The sequence below is a fragment of the Pleurodeles waltl genome, chromosome 4_2, assembly GCF_031143425.1.
Source record: "Pleurodeles waltl isolate 20211129_DDA chromosome 4_2, aPleWal1.hap1.20221129, whole genome shotgun sequence".
Classification (NCBI taxonomy): domain Eukaryota; kingdom Metazoa; phylum Chordata; class Amphibia; order Caudata; family Salamandridae; genus Pleurodeles; species Pleurodeles waltl.
Window position 1 is genome coordinate 9,080,447 of NC_090443.1, and position 23,878 is coordinate 9,104,324.

The 23,878-nt window shown below is 42.9% G+C and overlaps 1 protein-coding gene across 3 annotated transcripts in view; it reads right to left on the reverse strand.

Annotated features, from left to right (window-relative positions):
- LOC138292044 (dehydrogenase/reductase SDR family member 4-like) overlaps positions 1–23,878 on the reverse strand; it is a 628,908-nt gene that overhangs the window by 53,031 nt on the left and 551,999 nt on the right. For all 3 annotated transcript variants that reach the window (XM_069230381.1, XM_069230383.1, XM_069230382.1), the window contains one exon: positions 18,512–18,567. In XM_069230381.1, the coding sequence (XP_069086482.1) occupies positions 18,512–18,567 (56 nt within the window). The remainder of the gene's footprint in view (positions 1–18,511; positions 18,568–23,878) is intronic.

The following is a 23,878-nucleotide window of genomic DNA, read 5'->3' on the forward strand; positions in this document are numbered from 1 at the left end:
AAGCACTCTGTACATTGGGGTGCAAACCTCCCAATGTTATGATCATATAAATCTTTCTTCTTAGCATCAGACTGGGACTGATTTCCACTATTTCCTTGGGAATTATTTTTGAGGGCTTTAAAGAACTTCTTATTTAAAAAATTTCCTCCCCCTTCTTTATTCTGTTGGTAACCCTGACCACCTTTGTGGGTGTCCCCCTCAGATACCTTCTTGGACACTCTGGTGCTAGCCTGAGGTTTGCCTCCTTGCAAGCTTCGTGGGATGAGTCAGCTTACTGTCAACTAGGTGCTGGCGCAACTCTACAAAACAAATACTGAGTATATGCCCTCTCAGGATTAAATTGTACAACCCAACATAATTACTGATTTTCAGCCATTCCGTTGCTTAATGAAGTCTACCCAGGATTGGTTGTGAAACTTGTTACTGTCCCTGAATGTTTGATGATACTTCTCAGGGGTCAGTCCAAATTTGGCAATTAAAATGGTTTTCATAAGAGTGTACTTGTTTTGGTCCCCAACCTCAGATGTGTGTCCCTCGCACGTGTAGGCATGTGTTTCCACAGACCTGCCTCCGGTGCTCTTCAGGAACCCCAGGACTTCATAACCAGAAAACCACTTATAAATGTCATGTCCCACCACATAACTGGGCATCAAATCCTTGGGTATACGAGCCTTTTTGTCTCCATCAGACACTGTACGTATGCTGCCACCATCACTGCTAGACTCAGACTGCCTATCCTTGAGGTCCAGCTCTTTTAGACTCAGTTAAAGATCCATAAGTAATTTATTTTCTGCCGAAGCTCTGTCAGTCTCTCTCTTTGCCCTCCTCTCCTCTGCCTATATTTTTAATCTTGCCAACTGCAGCCTGAATTCTCTCTCCTTTCTTCTTTTCTCTGTGGTCAGGCTGAGGATAGAGACACTGTTCCCTGGTCTTGCAGGGGGCACAAATCCAGGGGTGTCATCCCTCACTGCTGTTGACAGCTCATCGGGAGAGCCATTCTCTTGCTCCCCCAACTCATCATACTTTTGTGTGTAGGGCTCTGCCCAGGCCCTCAGCATTTTTTGTAATTCTCCCTTCTTGGAAGCTCCATCTGCAGGTACTCCCATAGCTTTGCAAAAGCCCTTCAGCTGGGGACTGTCTAATCCTCCAGCTTAGCCAGGTCAAACTCTCCAGCTCCACTTGTGGACCCAGCCAGAGACATGATGTATAGAATTGATTAGAGAATGTCAAGCAGGTGAATGGTAGCCAAAAGAAAATATATCAAATTGACCTTTAACTGTGGGTAGGTAGTGTCCATGTAGCTATATGGCACTGCACAAACACAAGTCCTATCTCAACGCTGCCACCAATGTTAGAAATTGGGTCTCTAGTTGGCAGAGGTATACACCCTTGTCCAAGTGGAGACCACAATCATAGTCAGGGTAAGTCACAACACAACAAAAGTTATCCTGTGCTCACCCTCTGGTAGCTTGGCACAGAGCAGGCAGGCTTAACTTAGAAGGCAATGTGTAAAGTATTTGTGCAATAAATGATACAGTAACACAGTGAAAACACCACAAAAATACACCACACAGGTTTAGAACAATAGATACTATTTATCTGAATAAAACACTGTAGAAATGATGAAAATCCAATGTACACAAGCAAAGTTATGAAGTTTTAAAGATTAAATCCCACTAAAGTGCTTAGAAACACAATAGCTCCAATTGGGGCTATCATGGAGTCGTTGACGGAGTCGTTTCCAATAATCCGACCCCACAGGCACCAGTCATGGAGTCGAATGAACCCCCAGGTACTGTACCTTTTGAAAATGAAGAAGCAAAGACGTCTCACGGAGTCGGGGAGATGAAGAGTTGCTGGGGCCGGTGTGGCATCAGTCCTTTACAGCATCTGGGCAGATGAGGTATCGGTTCCGCACTGCAAGGCAGGGGGAGGTGAGGCGTTTGTTCTATCTGGTTGCATGGAGAGCTGGTGCAGCATCGGTGATGATGCGTTGGTTCCTTCTGACCCAGCGGGTCGATAGATCCAGTCAGTCAAGATGTGATATGTCGACTTTGGAGTGTCGCGATGACCCTGCATGACATCATCGGTGTTACGGCAACGTGGGACTTCATTGCAGGTCGCAGTTGTTGTATGCAGTGATGTCCACAGAGCTGGATCAGGCTGCGGCATTGATGCTGTCATCGCTGAAATCGTTCCTGGCATCGCTGAAGTCAGAAAACTAACTAAAAGCTAGCTGGTGAAGTCTTCGTCAGCCCTGAGACTTCAGAACAGGAGGCAAGCTTAATCCAAGCCCTTGGAGAGCACTTTTGGGAAAGGCAGATTCCTTCCAGCAAAGTCATAAGCCAGCAGGGCAACAGGCAACAGCAGGGCAGCAGCCCTTCTCATCAAAGCAGTCCAGATGAGTCCTTTGGGCAGCCAGGCAGGTCCTCTGACAGAGTTCATGTGGAGATCCAGAAGTGTCTGATTTGGTGGGGTCAGAGACCCCGTTTATATACCCAAAGATGCCTTTGAAGTGGGGGAAACTTCAAAGAGTGGTTTTGAAGTGCACAAGTTCCCCTTTCAGCCCAGTCCTTTGTGGGGGTTATCAGTCCTTTGTGTGAGATCAGGCCACTCGCCTTTGAAATGTAAGAGAGGGACCCTCTGCCCTTCCTGCTAAGGGAGACCCTTCAGTATGCAGTCTAATGCAGATGTGACTGAGTGTTGTGTGTTTATGGCTATCTGGATGCAATGCACAAGGGGAGCTGTTAACCAGCACATACCAGGCTTGGTATGGAGACAGTCTGTAATGCACAGATGGCAGTAAGTACAGAGAAATGCCCACTTTCTAAAAGTGGCATTTCTAAAATAGTTATATTAAAACCAACTTCACCAGTAAGCAGGATTTTCCATTACCATTCTAGCAATACTAGAAATGACAGGGCTACTCATTCCAGATCAGAATCTACCACTCAAAAGTATATGAGGACAGTTCTAATGCTATTCTATGAGATAAGCAGGCATCACAGTAGTGGAAAATGAACTTGTGAGTGTTTCACCAACAGGACATGTAAAACACATAAGTGCATGTCCTGTCTTTTACTTACATGGCACTCTGCCCTATGGTTTACTTAGGGCCTACCTTAGGGGTGACATATATGTAGAAAAAGGGGAGTTTAAGGCTTGGAAAGTAGTTTCACATGCCAAGTCGAAGTGGCACTGAAACTGCAAACACAGGCCATGCAATTTCAGACCTGAGACATGGTTAAGGGACTACTTATGTGGGTGGCACCATCAGTGCTGCAGGCCGACTAGTATCATTTAATTTACAGGCCCTGTGCACATGTAGTACACTTTCCTAGGGACTTAATGGTAAATTAAATAAATATGCCAATTGGGTAGGAACAAATGTTACCATGTTTTAGGGGGGGAGTGCATATGCATATTAACACTGGACAGCAGTGGTAAAGAGCTCAGAGTCCTAAAACAAAACAGCAAAAAGTTGGGGTATGACCACCCTAAGGCTGTCAGGTCTAACAGTATTCAAACTGAGGATTTGTATTTAAATTCTGCTGATTATGATGAAATGTTTTGTATTCATCACTATGCTCATCACTGTACAGAGCTGGTACTCAACATATGGTTTTCAATTACACACAAAGTCAGTATTGACCGGCATCACCAGTGGGTAGTTCAAAACCATACTTGAAAAAGTTTGCATATTTTTCTGTTTCTAAACCTTTAGACACGGTTTCTTATTACTATAGGCTCACCACTTTCCAGCAAAGAACAATATGCTGATCCAAACAAAATTCATTTATTCTGACTCATGTATTTCCCATTTGACCCTACAGGGCTATGAATATTGGAAAGAAAGCATTGATTTTAAGCATTGATTTTAAATCAATTTCATGAACACAACATTGGCAACCTCAGGGCATTGATGCTTTATTTAGAGTTTGTCCGATCCTTGGACAAATTATCTTTCTGAACAAAACAGTACAACAAACTCCTTGCCTGGGTGTGGATAAAACTAAAGATATAAACACACCTAGCATACCCCCCCATTGCATGTTTTGCCAATTGGAAACATTTAGCAAATTCTACAGAAGAACAGCTCAATAGTATGGTACAGAATGGTATATGCAACTCTTCATTTTCAGGTTTAGATTGGTGGGTAGTTTGGCCAGTCAACACCAATGGTTGTAGTGTATGTTTTTTAAACTCCCCAACAGGTTTTAAAGCTATCAGACCAGACACCCTGTAGATGCAGTCACAACGTTTAAGGGTGGTTACCAGTCGTGGCTCAAGGGATGGAAAAGGGGTGGTGCAGCACGTGGGAGGGGGACAAGAAAAAAAGTAATATTTATAAAAAATAAAAAAGTACCTTTCTCCCGCACCGTGCTGCTCTGGTCTTGCAGTGCAGACAGAGGCTCGCAGCCTGCCCTGTGTCCAATCCTACCACTGCTTTCATGCTGCCAGCAGCATGAAAGCTGCAGTAGGATTGGACGGCGTGCCCAACAAGGACGCTTCAAGGCAGAGTGGTAGCCTCTGCCTGCTCTCTTCAACACAGCATGGCGTTGCCCGGTTGAAGAGAGCCTAGTCTGCATGTGTGTTTGGCAAGCCAGTGACAGCTGACCAAACATGCACACGCAGTGAATGGGAGTGCTCTGCACTCCCCCTCTGTTCCTGCTACACCCGTGACCCCGCCCCTTTTACACTAAAAACATAATAAACAGTGTTTATTATGGCTTTACTACAAAAGTTTTGCATCTGCTGTTGCTGGCGGCGGGCGACAATCCTCCGCCATAGCAGAGGAGCCACCCCTGGTGGTTACTACCAATAGTGTAGGAAAGGCATAAGGGAGGCACAACATGGAGAAATACCTTTGTTTCTTCTCATTTTTACTTTTTCTAAATGTGGTGCATTTTGCAGCACACATAGAAAGAGGAAAACACCTCTCATGATTGTTTTTGTGCAGGACCTGATTACTTCCTGCACAAAAACAATCATCCCTGTAAGGTGCAAGGGTGTCTGCATTGGCACATGGTAGCCCATTGAGTGTCAGCACAGAGTAAAAAGACAGGAGTGCCCTGTATCTCATAGTTGTAGTGCATTCCTGCCCTTTTCTTTTGATGCAGGGCAGCACAGTGCAGCAAGAATCCCTGTGGCAGTGCGCCAACACCTCATAAATGGGGCCCTTAGTTTTTTCCCTTCGATTATGTTTTTTTGAGTGTGGAAACTGATGTCTTTGTCAGCAGAAATGAATGTTCAACTTCATTAAGCCTTTCATTGGTTTGCAAAGAGGTGACACTTCATAGGGCTTACAGTGCTTTCATGGCCAATTTAGCATGTTTATTGGAAGGCGACAGTACCCTTGATTCAGCAAGTGTTCTGATTACTTTCATATGGAAGTTATGTGATACTGAACAGCCAGGGTTGTTATGGGATTAAGCCAGAAGTCCTATATTCCCACATGTGGGACCGGTTTCCAGCATTGTGACTTGCTGCAAGAACATGTTATTTCCACCCACCCACACAATCAGAGAAGTTATCTTGTGGCCGACAATTCTTATTTTTAACATTAACTATATTAAATTAGGTAAGCCAACAGAAAGTCTTATTGTTTCACACTGACATAGCATTAGCATCTGCTCAAGAAACTTTTGATCTTCAAGTTGCAAGGCCTTCTTTTGAAGTACAATGGCTTTTGTGCACAAACCTGCTGCATCGTTTTGATGAACTTATCCACCAAATATGTAATGCTTCAGCTTCCGCAGGAGTGGAACACTTTTTTAAGTGATTGGTTAAGGCTTTGTTGGCACATTTCAGACTGTGTTCGGAGTAATACCGTCCTTTTTGCACTCTTTGGCTTCCAATGTATTTGGAGGCATTCTGCTTATGTTTTTCCTGGTCATTGCTATTTTCGAGCTATTTTTGTTGCTCAGTAATGGATGTTCCTTCTCAAGGCCAAATGGTGATGGAATTACCATTTGTCCTGCTGTGTCGTAGGTGCATGACACAGCCCTTTGGAACGTCTTTGCTTCGGGAATTGAACGTGAATTGGTCCTTGTCCTTCACACACATGTGGTTACAATGTATGCATCCTGTGTTCCGCTGTCTGTTGTGCCCTTTCGAGTGTGCACTGGATATATGTTGTATAATACAATTGGTTCAGTCTACAGATATGGATCTACAAATGCATCCATTGAGGGCTCACCTTCAGTGCTGTCCTATGAGGCTGCCATTGCTGTAAGATGCTTACTATGAGTTATTATTACTGGTCGAAATCACTGCTTCAGCTTCTGGATTCATGGAATCTAGCTCTCATACTGAGAATACAGGACATGACCATGTTTGTTCCTTGGGACTTGCTCTTCAGGCCACTGTGGATCTGTTGTCTGTGGCTACAGGTTCCTTCCTGGACTCAACTGACTCTCTGAACATGGAAAACATTTCAGGAGCCTCCTAAACGTTTAATTTGGCCCTTTGGTTTTAAAGAAAGTTGATTTTAATTCATTTTTTATTAGTTGGGTGCTTTTAATTGACATTTCTGTGGCTTTCATCTGTGTTTGTTGTTAAAGTATATTTTATAAATATTACACTTGACATTTTGGGATGTTTTTTATGCTATTAATATTGAGCTAAGTCTTCCCCCGGCCAAGGGGAGGGTGTAGTGATGTACATTAGGGCCTGCACTGAGTATCCACTTTAGATTTCATGTTTTGGCTTCATATCTTTTTTAATGGTGTATTTTTACTTTTTCTTACATTAACACAATACCATACTGGGAAAATACTATATACGCAGCTGATTCTTACTAAGCATTGCTGCCATGTAGTCTGTACACTCTGTTCCTAGGTTGGGCACAGAGAATGTGATGCCCCTGTTTTAAGTTGTTTGCTAGAGACAACTCTAAGGCTCTAGACAAACCATTGCATCAGATCTGCACCTCTGACGCAGTGCAATATGCACAGTGCTGTTAGTATGCAAACAGCCTCTGTGCTAAGTTCAGCAGAGGAGCACTTCTACTGGGATTATCCTGAAACACAGTGCACTGTGACTGAGATGCAGCCCTGCTGACTCTGACCTACATCATGCAAAGGACAATTGCCTTCTCAACATCAAATCAGCTTCCTGTACACCATACCCAGGTGGAGGGGGTTAGGCTATCACATTGGATCTAGCAGAGGGTATTCTCACTAGGCTCTTGATAGTGTAAGTAGCAGAAGACAGGAGTGCAACAATACAGTAGCTCTATCATGGTTGAATTTCAGTACTTTTTTTTCATCTGCCTAATAATCGCAGCTCATGCCTTTTATACAAGAATATGATTTTTTAAATAATTGTGTGAAAAGTCATTTTCGTAGCTTACTTGTGTTTACCTTGGGCATGCAAAATAACAACGAAAGGGTAGATCTGTTTCCACATTTTCCTATGGAACAGGAGTGGTCATGTTCGAGGTTGCTGATACCATCTGGTACACTGATAAGGTTACGGATTCAGATGGAGCAGTATGAGCAAGCTAGGAATTGTGTAAGACATGTACTGATGATTTTTGTGGACTAAGTCCCTATATTCTGATGTTCATACCTAAAAGGCAGTCCTACTTAATTCGTATGAACCATGTAACACTAGAAGGGCTCAGAGCACTCAAAGGCAGCAGGAGGATTTTTTTCCCAGCATCTAACAAATTTGGAACTTAGTAATTGTTCACCCTCCAGAGGACTGGCACAAGGTGCTGAGGGTTCTGCGTGCAGGGCACATACTCAGCAGGTAAGACTTTCAGGTTTGGCCTGCTCAGAGTTTTTTGCTTCCAAGTCATAAGCTTCAGCAGTACTTCACAGGGAGTGAATCTGGCCTCATGGAGCTATACCCATCTACATTGTCTAGCCTTGCTCTGCTGGGGGATTTCAAAAACCAAAAATGCGACTGAGTCGAAAGGTACAATCTTGGATCCAGGTGAAGAGGCAAATGTGTCCAGGGCCCGAGAGATGTTGAATATCATAAACTCTTCCTTTGTCCCTCTCAGAGGTTTTTATGCCAAAATTTAAGGTTTTATCAGGAGCTCAATGAGAATGTGTCGTACCAGGGATCCCTCAGCAACTTCAGCTTCTTGCCTTGCCCGGCCAGAGAGTAAAATATTGATCAAGTCTGAAGGTAAAAACATGGTTTAACCCTCTTGGTTTATCTGACCTCTGCTCCACAGAAGTCAGCCTGAAATCATGCATAGATCCTGGTCACCTGCAAAATGTGACTTCTGATTGATGCTTTGTGTTTTCCTGGTTCTTTTTGCCCCAAAAATGTAAAAGTCATATGTCCCCTTATACAATTTGATCAATTTTGGTGTGTGTTAGCTTACTACATTTACCTTCATTTTTCTAATCTTCTTTAGAATGTTACTGTTTTGTGTTCTTGTGTGTTACTTTAAAATTGTTTGGTACTGCCTGAACTTAACACACATTCCTACGTGGAGTTGCTTGTTGCTGTGCCATTGCTACCAGGCATTGAGCAGAGATTGTCTTAGAACTATCTTGTGACTTAGCCGGACTAAAGTTATTAAATTGCTGACATTGAAGGCAGAAGTGGAATGCTACAAAAAACAAGTGTTGATCAGGGTTATTGCAGAATGCATTAGAGCTACAAACTTTGGAATGGGAAGGGAGTACACTTCTATTTTATAGTGGCAGGAACTAAGTATGGATGAAGCCATTTCAAATACTTTGTCATCAGTCGGGACACAAGAGTAGAGACTCCTTGTGTCCCAAGAAGGCATTCAATAATGGATATACAGTAGAGGTACCTTTTGTAATGCTAGGGGTAAGAAATCCCAAAAGGAAGGACAAAGCATGCCCCAGAGTCTTGTAGTTGTAGTTGTTGGTGACCCCAGAAGGCAAACTTGTAATCATTGAGAGTTCCAGGAAGTTCTTCTGGTGGTCTCAAGAGTGATGTCCTTATTATCCCTTTGAGGGATACCCTTGTAAGATGCACCTTGGTGGTTGAATGACTGTTCTCCCCAGAGTTGTGCCTGAGGTGCAAGATCTGTAGGTTAAGGAGTGTCCATAGATGAGAATGACTGCCCTTTGAGCATTGTCTCTTTAGAGTCAAATGAGAGACTTGTGGCTGTATTTCCCTGCATACCTATGTGTTGGATCCTTGTTAATGACCTATCACAGGAGGGAGAGACCTATAGGGTGAGAGCATCCAAGCTGCTACATCTCAGGTCTCTGGAAGTACCAATCTTAAGGATAGAGTTCAAAGACTCAAGAGGAAAGTAAGAGGTGGGTGCCGTCCATAGTGGGAGGGCTATCATGGCAATAATTACCTGATCTAATAGGAAAGGACCCCCAAACTGAAACGAGTGAGACCATTTCTGTCATACAGGTATTGCATGTGCCATCACAGAGACAGGCGACATGAAACCTCGGCCATACAGACCCCTGCATGGCAAAAACAGAGTATACTACCCTTGATGTGGGCTCTGTGTCCAAGATTTAAGTTCTGGACTGCCAGGCAAGTATTCATTCTCAGCCAAAAGACTGTGAACTGAAAGGTCAGTCTCAGAGAATCAATCCAAGCAACTTTCCAGGATCCTTGTCTTTGCCCACAAGAAGGTAGTCTTAGACCTGTGCCTAACTCTAGCCTGCTGGTTTCCCCAGAGTGGAGTGCGTTGAAAGAGCTGGGAATATATCTAGTTAGGTCCCAGGAGATCATAGGGACTCTATCTGCAGTCTGGAATTGAGGCCTTCCCAAGGCATTGGACCTGAATGGTTAGTGGTCAGGTGAAGACAAAGTACATCAGTCAGTTGTTTTTGCTTGATGGTAGTTGTCTTGTGGTCAGAACTGGTCCTTGAATGATGATATAGATCTGACACAGGAGAATAATGCTGATTTTCCACAGCTTTGATGGGTAGAAAAATCAAGATTTTATTAAAGACACAGAGGCTAATAACAGTGCCTTGGCCTAAAATAGGTCATTTCACTTGGTTGGCCATGGTGGTACTGTTCACATAACGGCATGCATCAATCAATAAGCTATGGTGCATCCTCCCAAATGTGGGGTCTGCAGATGAAAAGGCATTCTTGACTACCTTGATAGAGGGATACTTGTAAGCCCACAGGGGCAAAGAACAGACATGTGCCACTGCAGAGGGGATGAATTGTTCCTGTTCTATCAGCAGAAAAAGTGGATAAAGGGACCAGGGCCAGGCTAGAAAGGGCATTGGTAGAAAATCTGCCCTTTTCTGTATTGTCAACCCTCATTTTTCACTTATTCTTGGACCCTGTTTTTGCTGGTATTTTGACTCCGTGATCTGTGATAGTGTGATTCAGTGCCCCAGTCCATGTGCTGTGTTCTTAAAATTGTATTACTTTTAAATTGGTTTCACCAAAATGAATTACTTTACTTTCCAGTAGGGCCTTTGTATGTTATTGCAGGAATTGTACCAGTGGCATAGAAGTTCAAATGAGCTCCAGTGCATAGCTACACCACTTATATCAATGACAACAATGTATAGCTCCAGAAAGCTCCATAGCTCTCAGGCTGGGCCACAGTTCAAAAGTTCTGCATTCTCACAAGACAACGATTAGTGTCTGTCCCTAACTCAGAGGCGGCACGTGAAGCGGCAAGCACATACAGAGTACTATCTTGACAGCCACCCAAATTATCGCAAACCCAAATCCTCTGCATGTAAAGTCAAAACAGCAATTTTTTGGCTATTGATGATGCCCATCTTGCTTGAGGAAATTGTGCACCAAACAAATTTGCAAGCTGAACAGTTTCTGAGGGAGCATAGTTCCACTTTTCTGACTTATTTTAGGGCACACTGGTGGACTCCTACTTCAATTGAGGAGTTGAAGAAATTTTTGGGCCTTATGCTGAAAATGCTTATGCTGTTAATACAAAACATCACATGGGGCTCATGTAAGGAAAAAAGTCTCATATGTAAATTAGAGGGCTCTGCACATTAATGGAATTTGTTAAATCTGTTAATCAACAATAATATTAGTCATCTACTGTTGGAAGAATTATCGTCATGAACTCTTCAGACAAAAAAGAAAAATCAAAAAATTGCTGGATTATTATCTTCATCCATATATCCAAGGGGTGACAGTGTCAATCAATAGCGCTGAGGACACAGTATAGAAAAAGTGGTTCAACAGACAATCAATAAAATATAAGACCACTGTGTAATCCCCATCGTTGTGTACAACTTTAAGTTCACAAGTACAAAAGGAGGCTCAAACAGATCTGTCCGCCCTGTGTGCATATTGTGCTGCCTTTGTCCTCAATAGATAGAAAATAGGGATAGTGCACAAAGCAAGCTTACTGTCCTACTGGGCTATTCATAAGGTTTGGGTAACACCCAGCTTTGCATCTGGACATTAACTCGCTGGCCCACATTGTGTTCACGCAAGGTCGAGGCCCACCTGCATCTGTTATCAGGACCTTATTATTGACTCCATGACAACTGTTCACATTCTTCACCTCAAAAGGAATGTTGTAAGTCTTTTATTGTACCCAAAGAAATTTATAAAACAACACTCCAACTGACTGTACACTAAGAGACAGTCCTCAGACCACTGTTCTGCAACTGCTCTCCCAGTTGTGATGTTCAAATAAACAAACCGTTCCTGTTTTGCCAACAACTCTTGTCTTATTTAAAGGTAAATTCACATTCAAGCAACAATTCAATATAGTTGCAAAGGATTTCCACGTGAGCTTGTTTGTTAGAAGCTTCAAAATCAAAGAGCACTGTGTTACGTTCCAACAAACTGCTCGCAGTCAAATTCTCTGGTAGGTGGGATGTGTACATGCTCACTACAATTCATGATGAGAGTACTTCCCCCGTCACAATTTGGAGTCATTTAGTTTAAGTTCACAAGCCCACTACCTGGGCAGAGTGGATACATTTGCCAGGTACTTTATCCATATAATGTGAGATGTAAAACTATCACATGGTATAAGAAGTTATTTACCCAGCTGATCCAGTTTCAACATACAATGTGTATGTTGTCTACTATCAGACCACCACAGGAAGAATGGTGTATTTCATTGACTCTAAGTTGTCCGTCATTGAAACTCTTAGTGCTGCAGAAATAGTAGACTTCACTTGAACTGCTGTGGAGACATTGAAAAGCTACATACCTAGTATAGATAACATCACTTAGAACTCTTTACCCAACACTACACATGTGGGTCATATCAGTGGCATGCCTGCCATGTCCATCCACCATCAGAACGCAGTAGATGTTCTATTGGCCATATGACAACTGCATTACATTCACAGCACTACACATAACAGTGAACAGAAAATATGCCATATCATCGTAGAGTACCCTTGGTAGTTTTGGACATGCTTTTCAGAGAAGCTAGGATGGTCTTCTCCAGCATGTTTATCTTAGTTTTAAAGGTAGGTATGCTCAATCAGTTTGAGTAATGTAGGCTGCAAGGCATCCTTGGACACCCCCAACTCACATCTTCAAACTGGAAGCAGTTGGATTTAGCACAGCAAATGCCCTAAAGGCGCATGAAAGGCACAATTCCGGAGACTGATGTTGCTCTCATGGGAGCAGTTAGTAACGGTTCAGTTGGCATGCATTCTGTGTTGCTAGGAACATTGGGGGGAGGCAGATAGTTGGCAGGTAGTAAAAACTTAGTCCAGGTTTTTTTTTCATTTAGGATGTTGTGAAGCTTGTTGAGGCACCTGCTGGCAACATGTCAGGTCATATGTGTGTAGAGATTTGCTTGTGGTGTGTTTGTATGCAGGTTGTTCAGTGACGGGGCAAGAGCTGGTGTGATTGGTGAGGTCGTCCTGTGATTTCTGAATCCAAAGGACCCATGAATGGTGGTGGAATGTTGATCTGAGTGTTCTGCCATGTTGGATTGTGCCAATGGCTGGCAGTATTAAAGCCTCTGTGTGTGGAGAAGGCCTGGGGTGTGAACAGCCTGAAAGTGGCTGGTGCTCTGACGTGGCTTTATGGCTCACCTCCAGTAAAAATGGGTTCAATATTCTTATCAATATTCTGATACTCTGATACTGTTATTAGTATTTGCTCATTGAAGCTAGCACTTCTGGAGTTTGCAAAACCAACAGGTCTGCACTTAAGTAGCAGATTGACTCTGAAGCAACTATCCCAGCCCCCCACATTTTTGGCAACTGAACACCCTGCGGTGTCCATTTTGGTGTAAACGTCAATGATCTCACTCACTTTCCCACAATGCCTTGCAAATTTCAAACTTTGCCTAACAGGATAAGATCACACATTTTCTTTACATTCTGTTAGGGAAAATTCTGGAATCTGTGGCGATCCATAAATTTCCAACCACCCAACGTTCCCGCATGTCTCCATATAAAATGTGTGTTAATGGGCCTAGCACCAGCAAAATGGAAAGGGCACAAAATGTAACGTGGACAATCAATTTGCACAAACAAAACCAGCATTTTTTTCTTTGCAAAATGGTTATATGTAGATTTTGAGCCCATGATTGCCCTCTACGTAGGGACACTTACGAAACCCAGACAGTTCTAAAAATTAAGCATCTGGGGAGTCCACGGTGGTTCACAAGGTTTTCTCACATAAACACCCTTGCAAACTTCACTCTTTGACTAAAAACACAGATTTTTCTCACATTTCTGTGCAAGAAAAGTTTAGTTTTGTGTGGGGATCAACACATTTCCTTTAATCCAGAGTTCCCACATGTCTCCAGATTACAGTGTGTACCCCATCTGTGTAGCTGAGCTAAGAGTGTGACACATAAGGTCCTAAAGTACTACGTGGAGAAATAGGGGTAGCTGCAATATTGGGTTGGGCTAAGTCTCGCTTGGAAACCTACCAACCCCAGACATTTTTGAAAACTAGACAGCCTAGGCATTCCAGAGTGGTATGCCTTGCCCTGCATTGGTACCACAATGTTTTTGTACCCAGAACCCCTGCAGACCTCAAACTTTCCCTCAAATCATGCATTTTACTTACATTTCTATGATAGAAACTTCCAGAATCAGCAGGATGCCTGGCAGTTTGGGATGGACTGTTCGTATGGGGAGCAGGGTCAAGGCTGATTTGCATATGGCTGGGTCCAAACTGGGGTGTCATGGTGAGCAAAAAAACAATGGATTTAACCCAGATCTGTGACTGGGGGTGAGTGTTTGAAAAGTTTCAGCACTTCACCCATCATCCTTTTGTGTTGCTGGACACTCTACAGGACATCATTTGTATATTCTCTCCATTTATGGTACTAAGACGCTATTTTCTGGCTCAAATTGTTAGACAGTTAAACATTATAATGAGTAGATAGCAGAGGAGGAGTGGGGATTCAGGCCAATTGGTCAGAAGATTTATAAAATGCATGAAGGTGGTAGTATCTATATTGAATGCAGAGGCCAAATAGTATTAGCAGTACTAGCTTTCTGTAGTAAGTCAAACGTAGTGAGTCATTTAGATCAATCATTAGCCCGTTAGCAATCATTTACAAAGCCTGTGGCGCAGGGTGGCACAGCACCCTGCGCCACTAGGAAAGTGCAGAAATGTGCCATATAAAGGATGATGGACAGAGTGCTGAAACTTTTCAAACACTCACCCCCAGTCACAGACCTGGGTTAAATCCATTGTTCTTTGAACACCATACAAGATATGGTGCATTTCTGTTCTCTCCACCTGCACTGGCTCACAAATTGTTGCCTAGTGCCAACGCATGCACCCTTGCACTATGGTGCAAAGATGCCTGCGTTGCGTGGATGATTGCTTTTGTGCAGGAAGGGACACCTTCATGCACAAAAACAACAATCACAAGAGGAGGTTTCCTCTTTCTATGTGTGCCTCACAATGCAGCACACATGGAAAGAGGAAAAAACAGAGAGAAATAAAGATATTTCTCCCTGTTGCATCATTAGTACAACCGCCCCTGAGCTGGTGTAGTAACATGATGCATCCACAGACTTGTAAATCTGGGAATGAGTGAGATTTCTGGGGTTTCTATGGGTGTTGCATGAGAATATCCCAAGAAACACCCATGGAATGCTTCTTTCACACAGTGTTGTGTGTGAAAGGGGTCCATATTTACAAGGCCATGAAAAGCCACGCAAGGTGGCTTTGTGTGGCCTTGTAAATATGGGCTGGCACAATGCACCACCAGAGCATAAAAAAATGACACTCCGGTGGCACAGTGTGCCGCTAGAGCCTCGTAAATGAGACCTTCAATGCGAAGATAAAGATGGTATGTTTAGCATCAAAGAGAAAAAAAGGTATCCTTGTGAGATAGACATTCTGTAGATATATGCACACTAACAATTGAGTTGTGTTCATATTCTTTAATAGAATATTACTATTATTTCGATTAACAAAATTTAACTTTAGGAGCCAGTGTAAGCTCCCCTGCGACGTCTAAATAGGGGAGTAGGTGTTTAAGGAACATACAGATGCAAATTAAATCTTGTCACCAAAAGGTGAAGATTAAGCAGGTTATTTCTATTTTGGCAGAGCAAGTTAATCTACCATAAATTCACAGAGCTCCCATTCTATGAGACTGATAGTTCCCCTTTCCATTTGATGCCTTATTCTGAGTGCCCAGGTATAGCATCAGTTCACAAACAATGTAAGAGATGCAGTCACCTTTTCAATTCATCTCCTTGGATTAAAATAAATCACATCCCTACAGAATTCCTGCCCTTAGTTTATTGCATAGGCAGGGGACCCCGTGCCCGCATATAACTGTGTTAAACAGGGCTACAAAGTTTAAGCCAGCTTATATGTGACATTTCATTGTTAACAGCAGCTAATGTGAAACATTTTGAGACCTCACTCTGAGTGACTCCTTAGGGAAAACTTGGGGGCCTATTTACAAGAATCTGACGCATCAGCATCAATGCAGCAGGTTTCTTGAGACTGCCGCAAATGCCCTAACCATGCCATGGATGCGCTGTATTTACAGTACAAAGCTCCATGATGCAAGTTCACGGATGCATAAAAAAGTCTGACGCATCTAAAGTGACGCATTGCTGGAGTTGCATCATAAAACTGACACAACTTCAGCAATGCATCTCAACACGGAGGTGAGTCCCATTTTAAAAGCTGTGTGCCAATCCTTATGCCTGGGTTGAGAAGGCAACAGGATTTTGATGCAGTCAAGTCGTAGAGTGATGGAGTGAAAAGTTGTACATTTCACTGCGTCACTTCTACGTATTTTTTTACGTGGGAACTCCTACCCTGCATACATTAGACCTGACGTAGTTATAATGTGATGCAGGCTTCGAAAAACTGACCCACCTGGCCCAATGCATCAGTTTGTAAATATGGACCACGGGTTGCGCCGCTCCTGCATTAAAAAAAAATGATGCAGTGACAGCACAATCTCCTTGTAAATTTGCCCTTTTGTCTTTGAAATAAGCAGCTAATTGTTATGCACAAATGGCAGGAATATTTCCCTCAGGCATGTTCAAAGTCCCTTTGCAAGTAACTTACCATAATTATGTCAGTACTTTTATTAGCAATACAAATTAACTTAACCTGGACCTCCCATGATCTGACTCCCCTTTTCAAAATATTTTCCTAACGGCTGCTGCCCACTATCCACACCTGCCGAATAAACGTATGTGCTTGACCACCTTTCTCGCAGCCCCTTAGAAACTGCCTTGGTAACAATGGCTACCTTGTTATACACGAGGAAAGGATTTTATTTTGAAAACTAAAATAACCAATGCTGCTGCGCATTCCTGTTATCAGAGCTACCAGTATGAAAACACAAACATACTTTGTAGAAACAATGAAAGAAAAAGGTTTCCATGTTCCATATGTGTACAATAAATTAACCATTAGACGTTACACAGGGACCTTGCATTTTTCCATTTCAGTTAACAATAGTTGATGAGTTGCGTTTTGGTACTTGTAGTCCTGTTTATTATGGCAAAAGCAGAATCATTTTTTTTTAAAATAGAGACATCTGACCAGAGGTTGTAATCTCGGCTTTGAAATCCTGCAACATAATGCTGTTATTTAAATATCGAATCCACTGAATCTTTTATATGTAACACAGAGGATTTACACTGGTTTAAAACTATATGAAGCACTAGTAAATATGTCAATAAAGCTGGCCACTTTTGTTTGTTAATGCTGTGCTTTTTTGGTATATATTTATCCATTAGTTTTAAACTGTATGTATTGCATATTGCTCTTAACTTTGCCCAGCCACATTATTCAAAGTTATTCAAAGCATGCCAGAGGGAAACAAGAACTCTGGGTTTTTATCAGATCCTTTGATGGAAACATTGTGAAATCACCTGCAATTACTAGCATCACTGGCAGTATGTTTTCCCCCTTATCAGGACATATTTTAAACAGCTAATGCAAGAAGAAAAACATTTCAAATGTGTTCTGCAGAAGTCCTAATGACCCCTGACTGCTAACGTAAGTAAACAAAGACAGAAAGTCCATGCTAAAATTAATACAAATTATTTCACATAAAGTTCTACTTATGAATAGTGTGCAGACCTTTGAAGAATCTTAACATGTGAAGAGCGTGGTGGCGTTTTTCTATCAGAAAGGTGGCAACCCAACCTCTAAACCAGTAAGTTCTGTGCTGCCTCTTTCTTATGAAATGAAGAGTGCTGTGTCAAGGACGCTTTCGTTCAGGGCTTTCCCCACCCAACCACTCATGTGAGAAAGCAGTCAGTCCTGGGCCAGTGCTTTGTCAGCTCAAACTGTCAGTCCTGGGCCAGTGCTTTGTCAGCTCAAAGCAGGCAGCACACTGCAGCTGCTTGAGAGACACACACACACAAACAAGCGGAGGTGGCCCCCTTTGTGTAAGGTGGTGTACTTTACGCTGCTGGGGGTGGGGGCTTGAAGAGGGTTGGTATCTTTGGCTGACCCTGAGGGTAGGGAAGCATGATTCAGTGGAGTCCAAGTGGGCTGGCCGAGATTTCATTCGGCCAGGGTATGGACTGATTAGGTAGACTTTGTGCAGGGGCCGCTTGGACAATCTATTCTGCTTAGAGACCAGAGGACTTCCAACAGGAGACAGGGTGAGTAGCTGCAAATTCTGCCCTGTTGTTGAGAACAGCCCCAAAATATTATGGGGTTTATGTACAAGTCCCCTGTGCCACAGGAGCATCACTTTTTTTGAAGCTCTGTTGACGCACAGTGCAGACCCACATCTAAAAGGCTATGCAAAGCCACCCTGTGTGGCTTCACATGGCCTTGTAGATTTGGTGTAATACAACGTAGCACAAGTCACTGTGTTGCTTCACATTACATTGGGGAGGCGTGCAATGGGCGTTATGGTGGGTTTTCCCACTCAACACCTGTGGATTTTGACAATGTTCCAGATTTACAACATAGCGTAAATTTAGGGCTTTGCCAAAGGTTTACACCTCCATAGAGTATGCATAACGAGGAGAAATGTTTACACCAAATGTTGTCCCTATGTAACTATGTTGATCCCTTGTATTTTCACTAAATTATGCAAAATCAAGAGGCGTAAGGGTATGCAACTTGCACCTTAGTGAAAGGACATGCAGCAACATAAATATATATATACCTGCTGAATTTGAAGTGTGTCATTACTTGCGACTTCATGGTTTCTTCTTCCCAAAGCTGTTAAATAAAAGATACAGCATTTTATTTCATTGTTGTCAGGCTGCACAATACGCAGGATCAGACCAATTTGTATATACATCAGTACCCATGCTCTGTGCTCTTTCTCAAAGCCAGTAAGCAACATCACCCATTACAATGTCTGACATCCACACTACAGGGATTCATATTTCAGGAATGTCTCAGGTACACAGGAAATACACGCAGCAGACCCAACTACACCCACCAAACCCAGCATGTCACCTTAAAGAATCTGCACAGCATTTTCTTAATTTCTCTGCACCCAAAAGAATTATTTAGAGCACTTGAGATCATAGGCAGCAGCTGGCCAGAACATTGATATAGTCATTTAACATATTATACATTGTTGACATAAACGACAGTGGGATTGACACTATTGCCCTTACAAGAGTGGTCAACTAATTCTGATAGGGTTGGTTACAGCAGTGAATGGCCCTATCAGAATTATGATCTTTTTACTTTCACCAAAAATAAATCAGCTACTAGAAGTCAAATGGGAAAATGAGGAATTACTGGAGAATCTGACAGAGTGTCGGAATTCTCTGGTAATTGTTAATTTCTAGTGAGCCATCATGGTCCAACTCATGCTTGACCAGATTTTCCCACCCTGAGGATTACTGGTACACCTGGTATCAGTAACTCCAGGGAGGTACTAGCCCATTTGGAATTACTTGTTTTCAAGTTACAGCAGCAATCTCTGGGTAAAACTGTCAATGAGGGTGGGAAATTAGCAGCAGAATCATATATGGTATTCTTGGCTTCCCTCAACATTCCTTGTCATCCCCAGTAGTTTCAAAGCACTGGTGTTACTGGTACCCGAGGTACCGACAGCTCAGGGAGGAGTGTTTATTATGAACAAATCTGGGGTAGTAATCATGAGGAACTAAGAATATGGCAGTGTTTACAGGCTAGTTCAAGAGTGTGAGGATCATATCCACACTTTGGAATACCGCTGAGCACCCGCAACTGGAAGTAACAATTTGTAGAACTTCTATTCTAATGCGGTTTAGAGCATTTCCTCATGCAGTAGGATTACCAGATGAGGTTGTGGAGTAACAATAGCAATCATCACCCTGTGGATACACTCCAAAGAATTCCTGGACCTTCCAGTGGTGGAATGAGGCAATCCGTGTTAACACAACATTCTTGAAAGGTGAACGTTTTAGTGAAAAAACAGTAGAATGGCCCCACTCGCTGAGATCACCAAACAACACGAGCTAAACATAGTCTCCTACACCAATGTCACCCAACTGATCCTCGCCCTGTCTGAGTACTCTGCTCAAGCCAAGAGGAATTTCCACAATGGAATGAGAGCAGTAGCCACCTGGATGGAGGTCAGCTGCCTCAAGTTCAACTCGGGCAAGACAGAGATCCTCATGAGTGGCTCCACCCCTTCTGCCTGGAATGACTCTTTGTGGCCCACTGCTCTGGGTAATGCCCCTGCCCCCATTGACCATGCGCTTAACCTGGGTATCATCCTGGACTCCTCTCTATTGATGACCCACCAATTTAACACCGTCTCTTCATCAAGTTTCCACACCCTCTGTCTCCTGTGGAAGATCTTCAAATGGATTCCCCCTTACACGAGGAGCATAGTCACCCACACACTCATCACCAGGAAACTGGACTATGGCAATGCACCTATGCTGGCATCACCAAGAAACTTCAATCAAGACTATAAAGAGTCCAGAATGCAGCAACCAGACTCATCCTGGACATCCCCAGACACAGTTGAATCTCCGCACACCTCAGAGACCTACACTGGCTTCCAGTAAAACAATTGCCTCACTTACAAACTCCTGATTCACATATTCAAGGCACTGCACAACATAGGACCAGCATACCTCAACCACCGCCTTAACTTCTATGTACCCAACAGAAGTTTCCTTTCCTCCCAGCTCGCCCTTGCAACTGTCCCCAGGATCTGAAAAAGTACAGCAGAAAGATCCTTCTCCTACCTAGCTGCCCGGAGATGAAGCACACTACCCCTCAAGCTCAGGCAGACCACATCACTGAAGCAGTTCATGAAGGACCTCAAGACCTGGCTCTTCGAATGAGCAGCACATCTACATCCAGCACCGTGTGACCCTTTGGGTGATTAGCTGCACTTTACAAATCCACGACTGATTGATTGATTGATAGAATTAAATATGACTGTGACAAACTACAATAGTGAAGCTGTGAAAATGGAAGGTGATTCCGTTCTGACACATATAAGGAGCTTGGCCACAATAATCTTATTTTAGGTACTATGGCCCAGATTTAAAAGGGCATAGCGCCTCTTTGCACCACATTAGCATCATTTTGTTTTACGCTAATGTGGCCCAACGAGGCCTAAATGACTGCACCAGATTTGCAAAGAGGTGCAAAGCATGCATTCACCACCTTGTAACCCCTTGCACCACATTATGCCTGTGCCAGGTATAATGTACACAAGAGGGGCGTTCCCCCATTGGAGGGCTGAAAAAATGGCATAAAGAAATCTAGAAGATTTATTTGCACCATTTTTGTGGCATTTTTAATGCTTGCACAGTTATTTATAATGGGCCTCAATGTGCTTTGCAGGATTAGTGTCAAATGTTTGATGCTAATCCTGCAAAGTGCTAAACTAGCATCAAAACGTTTTACACTAGTTCTCTAACTAGCACCATGGGGTACCGTATATTAAAAGCGGCACACACAAGGTGGCATTAGGGGGGAGTTAAGGGGTGCAAGAAAAGTGGCGCTGCAGTGGATGCAACACTACTTTTCTTAAATCAGGCCCTATATTTGATTTTTGGTGTGTGCAATTTAAATTAAAAAAAAAAGTTATTGCAGTTGATAAAGTAACAACATTATACATTGCTGTACTTTCTTCTGCTCTGTTTTCCTAGGTTAAAGAACTTGTTTATTTTTTGCATTCCTTAGATAATTAAAGAATCTTTCTGCATGTTTCTACATCTTCAGAGCTACGGCAATTTTCTTTTTAAACTGATTCTAATATGTTTTTGAAATAAATATCTAACAGGTATTTGATGTATTTAATTTTGCTGTAGATGTTCTGTTTTTATTCTTCATGTTTTTAAACATTCTCTCTTTTTCACATGAAAGAACTGCATACCTAGGATGTAAGTGGTTTGTGGGGAAGGTGATGTTGTGATAATGAAGTATATGGGATAAAGTATACCCCCTGCCATACATGACAAGGATATTGCAAGTTACCTCGGAGTTCCATAACCATATAGAAGAACAAGGCCTCATTCCTTTATATGGTTATGAGACTCCTCGGTGACTTGCATTGTCCTTATCCTGAACAGAAGCTACTGCAATTTTCTTTTTTTAAACTGGCTTGTATTGAACTGATTCTAATATGTTTTTTGCAATAAATATCAAACAGGTATTTAATGTATTCAATTTTGCTGTAGAGGTTCTGTTTTTATCCTTCATTTTTTTAAATATGCTCTCATTCCTCTATATGGTTATGAGACTCCTCGGTGACTTGCATTGTCCTTATCATGTACGGAAGGGGGTAATTTATCCCATATATTACCAGACCGAAATCTTTCTCAGATCACAGATTGGTTTACCTGTAGTTTTCAAAGATTTTTGCTTTTCCTGCATTTAGGTCATAGAATACTGTGTTTGCGCAAACTGGTAATATTTCCTTACTTGTGCTAATTGACTCTGAAAATAAATGTGACATTTGCAGATGTACCAACCTTGAGTGTTGAGGGTGAGGGTTTTTTCTTGACACAACTTAAAAGGCATCCAAAATCACCAATTCTGACACAGACCCACATGGAGAAAGGTTTATGACCTATAGGTAGTAATTGTGATATTCACGAAAAATACAGAAAGTTTGTGAGACAAACACTAGGAATTTTCAACCACCCACCGGTAATCTCAGAATTCTGATCATTTTACTATGGCACTTGGGGCCTCCAGGCCAAAACCCACATTGTGTGTCTTCTGGACCTTTGGGCCTTTGGGCCAATCAAGATGTCTTCCTTCAGTGTGGTCTTCACTCCTCTCACAGCATTAGCAGTAGCAACACCAATCATGCAGCACTCGGTAATCCATCAGGTGACACAGTGTGATTATTCAGGTACTGTTTTTCTGCAGGTGGAGGGGCCTTTTAACCACACTGGTCAGCCCTGACTTTGTACTCTGGTATAGTTATCTTTTTCTGGTTGCACCTAACACTGCAAAACTGCTGGACATCTGCCAAGACACACTTCTGCCCTCCCTTAGCAGCCAGACAGGTGTCTAGGCACTTCAGGCAGACACTCCACTCTTCTACCAGAAAGTTCAGACTTCAGGTGATGTCCTCTGACCTCTGGGAGACTAGCTGAAAGGCAGACACCACCCTTGCTGCAAAGCAACTCTTTAATTACTCTCTCTTCCTTGGTCAAGAAGAATGTGGGACTGTAACAAAGTGGGGTGATAGTCAGTGACAGCTGCCACTGAACGGGGCTGGTGGAGCAGGATAAAAACAATAATTTTATTTAAAAAGGAACACTTGCCTGCTCCTTCGGGAGACCGGTTTCTCTCTCCCCCATCCTCATCTGAGCAACCTCGCCCTCTCCTGGGCAGCACGCAGGCTTCCACACTCCCCTAAGCCAATCATGACACTGCTGTCACCAGCATGACAGAGGTGTTGTGATTGGTGTGAGCAGCCTGGTTTGGTGCTCACACAGCGAGTTGGACCCTGTGTACTTTCTCCTCCTGGATGTGCAATACAGCTGTGTGGAGAAAAGTTATATACGCGTCTCTGTTTGGCCTGCCCAACACGGCCGGCCAAACAGACATGCGCACTTATGGTGCACGTACCACTCCTCCTCCATCCCAGCCTGGTCCGCCCTAGCCTGGCTCCAGATGAAAAATAAAATGATAATATCATTGCGTTATTATAATTTTATTTAAAAAATTTCCCTTTCCTGAAAGCAATGGGGCGATGCTCCTCCGCCTCAGTGTGAGGTCTCTGCACCTAGTTATCATCAGCTTTCCTGAAACAGTAATCAGAGAAGGACAAAAGGTTGGGACTTGTTAAGAAACTTCCTCACATTGTACAAAAGAAAGCCATACCATCCACCAAATAGCAATGATCAGGAAGTATTAATCCACAGTCATTTGCTAAAAAGGACCCCATTGAATATGGGGGAGTATTCCTGTTGCCATCCTCCTCACTGCAGTGTCTGGATCCCTACCCTCAAACTACCGGAGTGCAGGCAATCCACTTTCAATGTCTGGGGAAGTTGTCCTCATCTTCCATTCTGTTCCATGCTAAACAAGGGACATCAGAAACGGATCC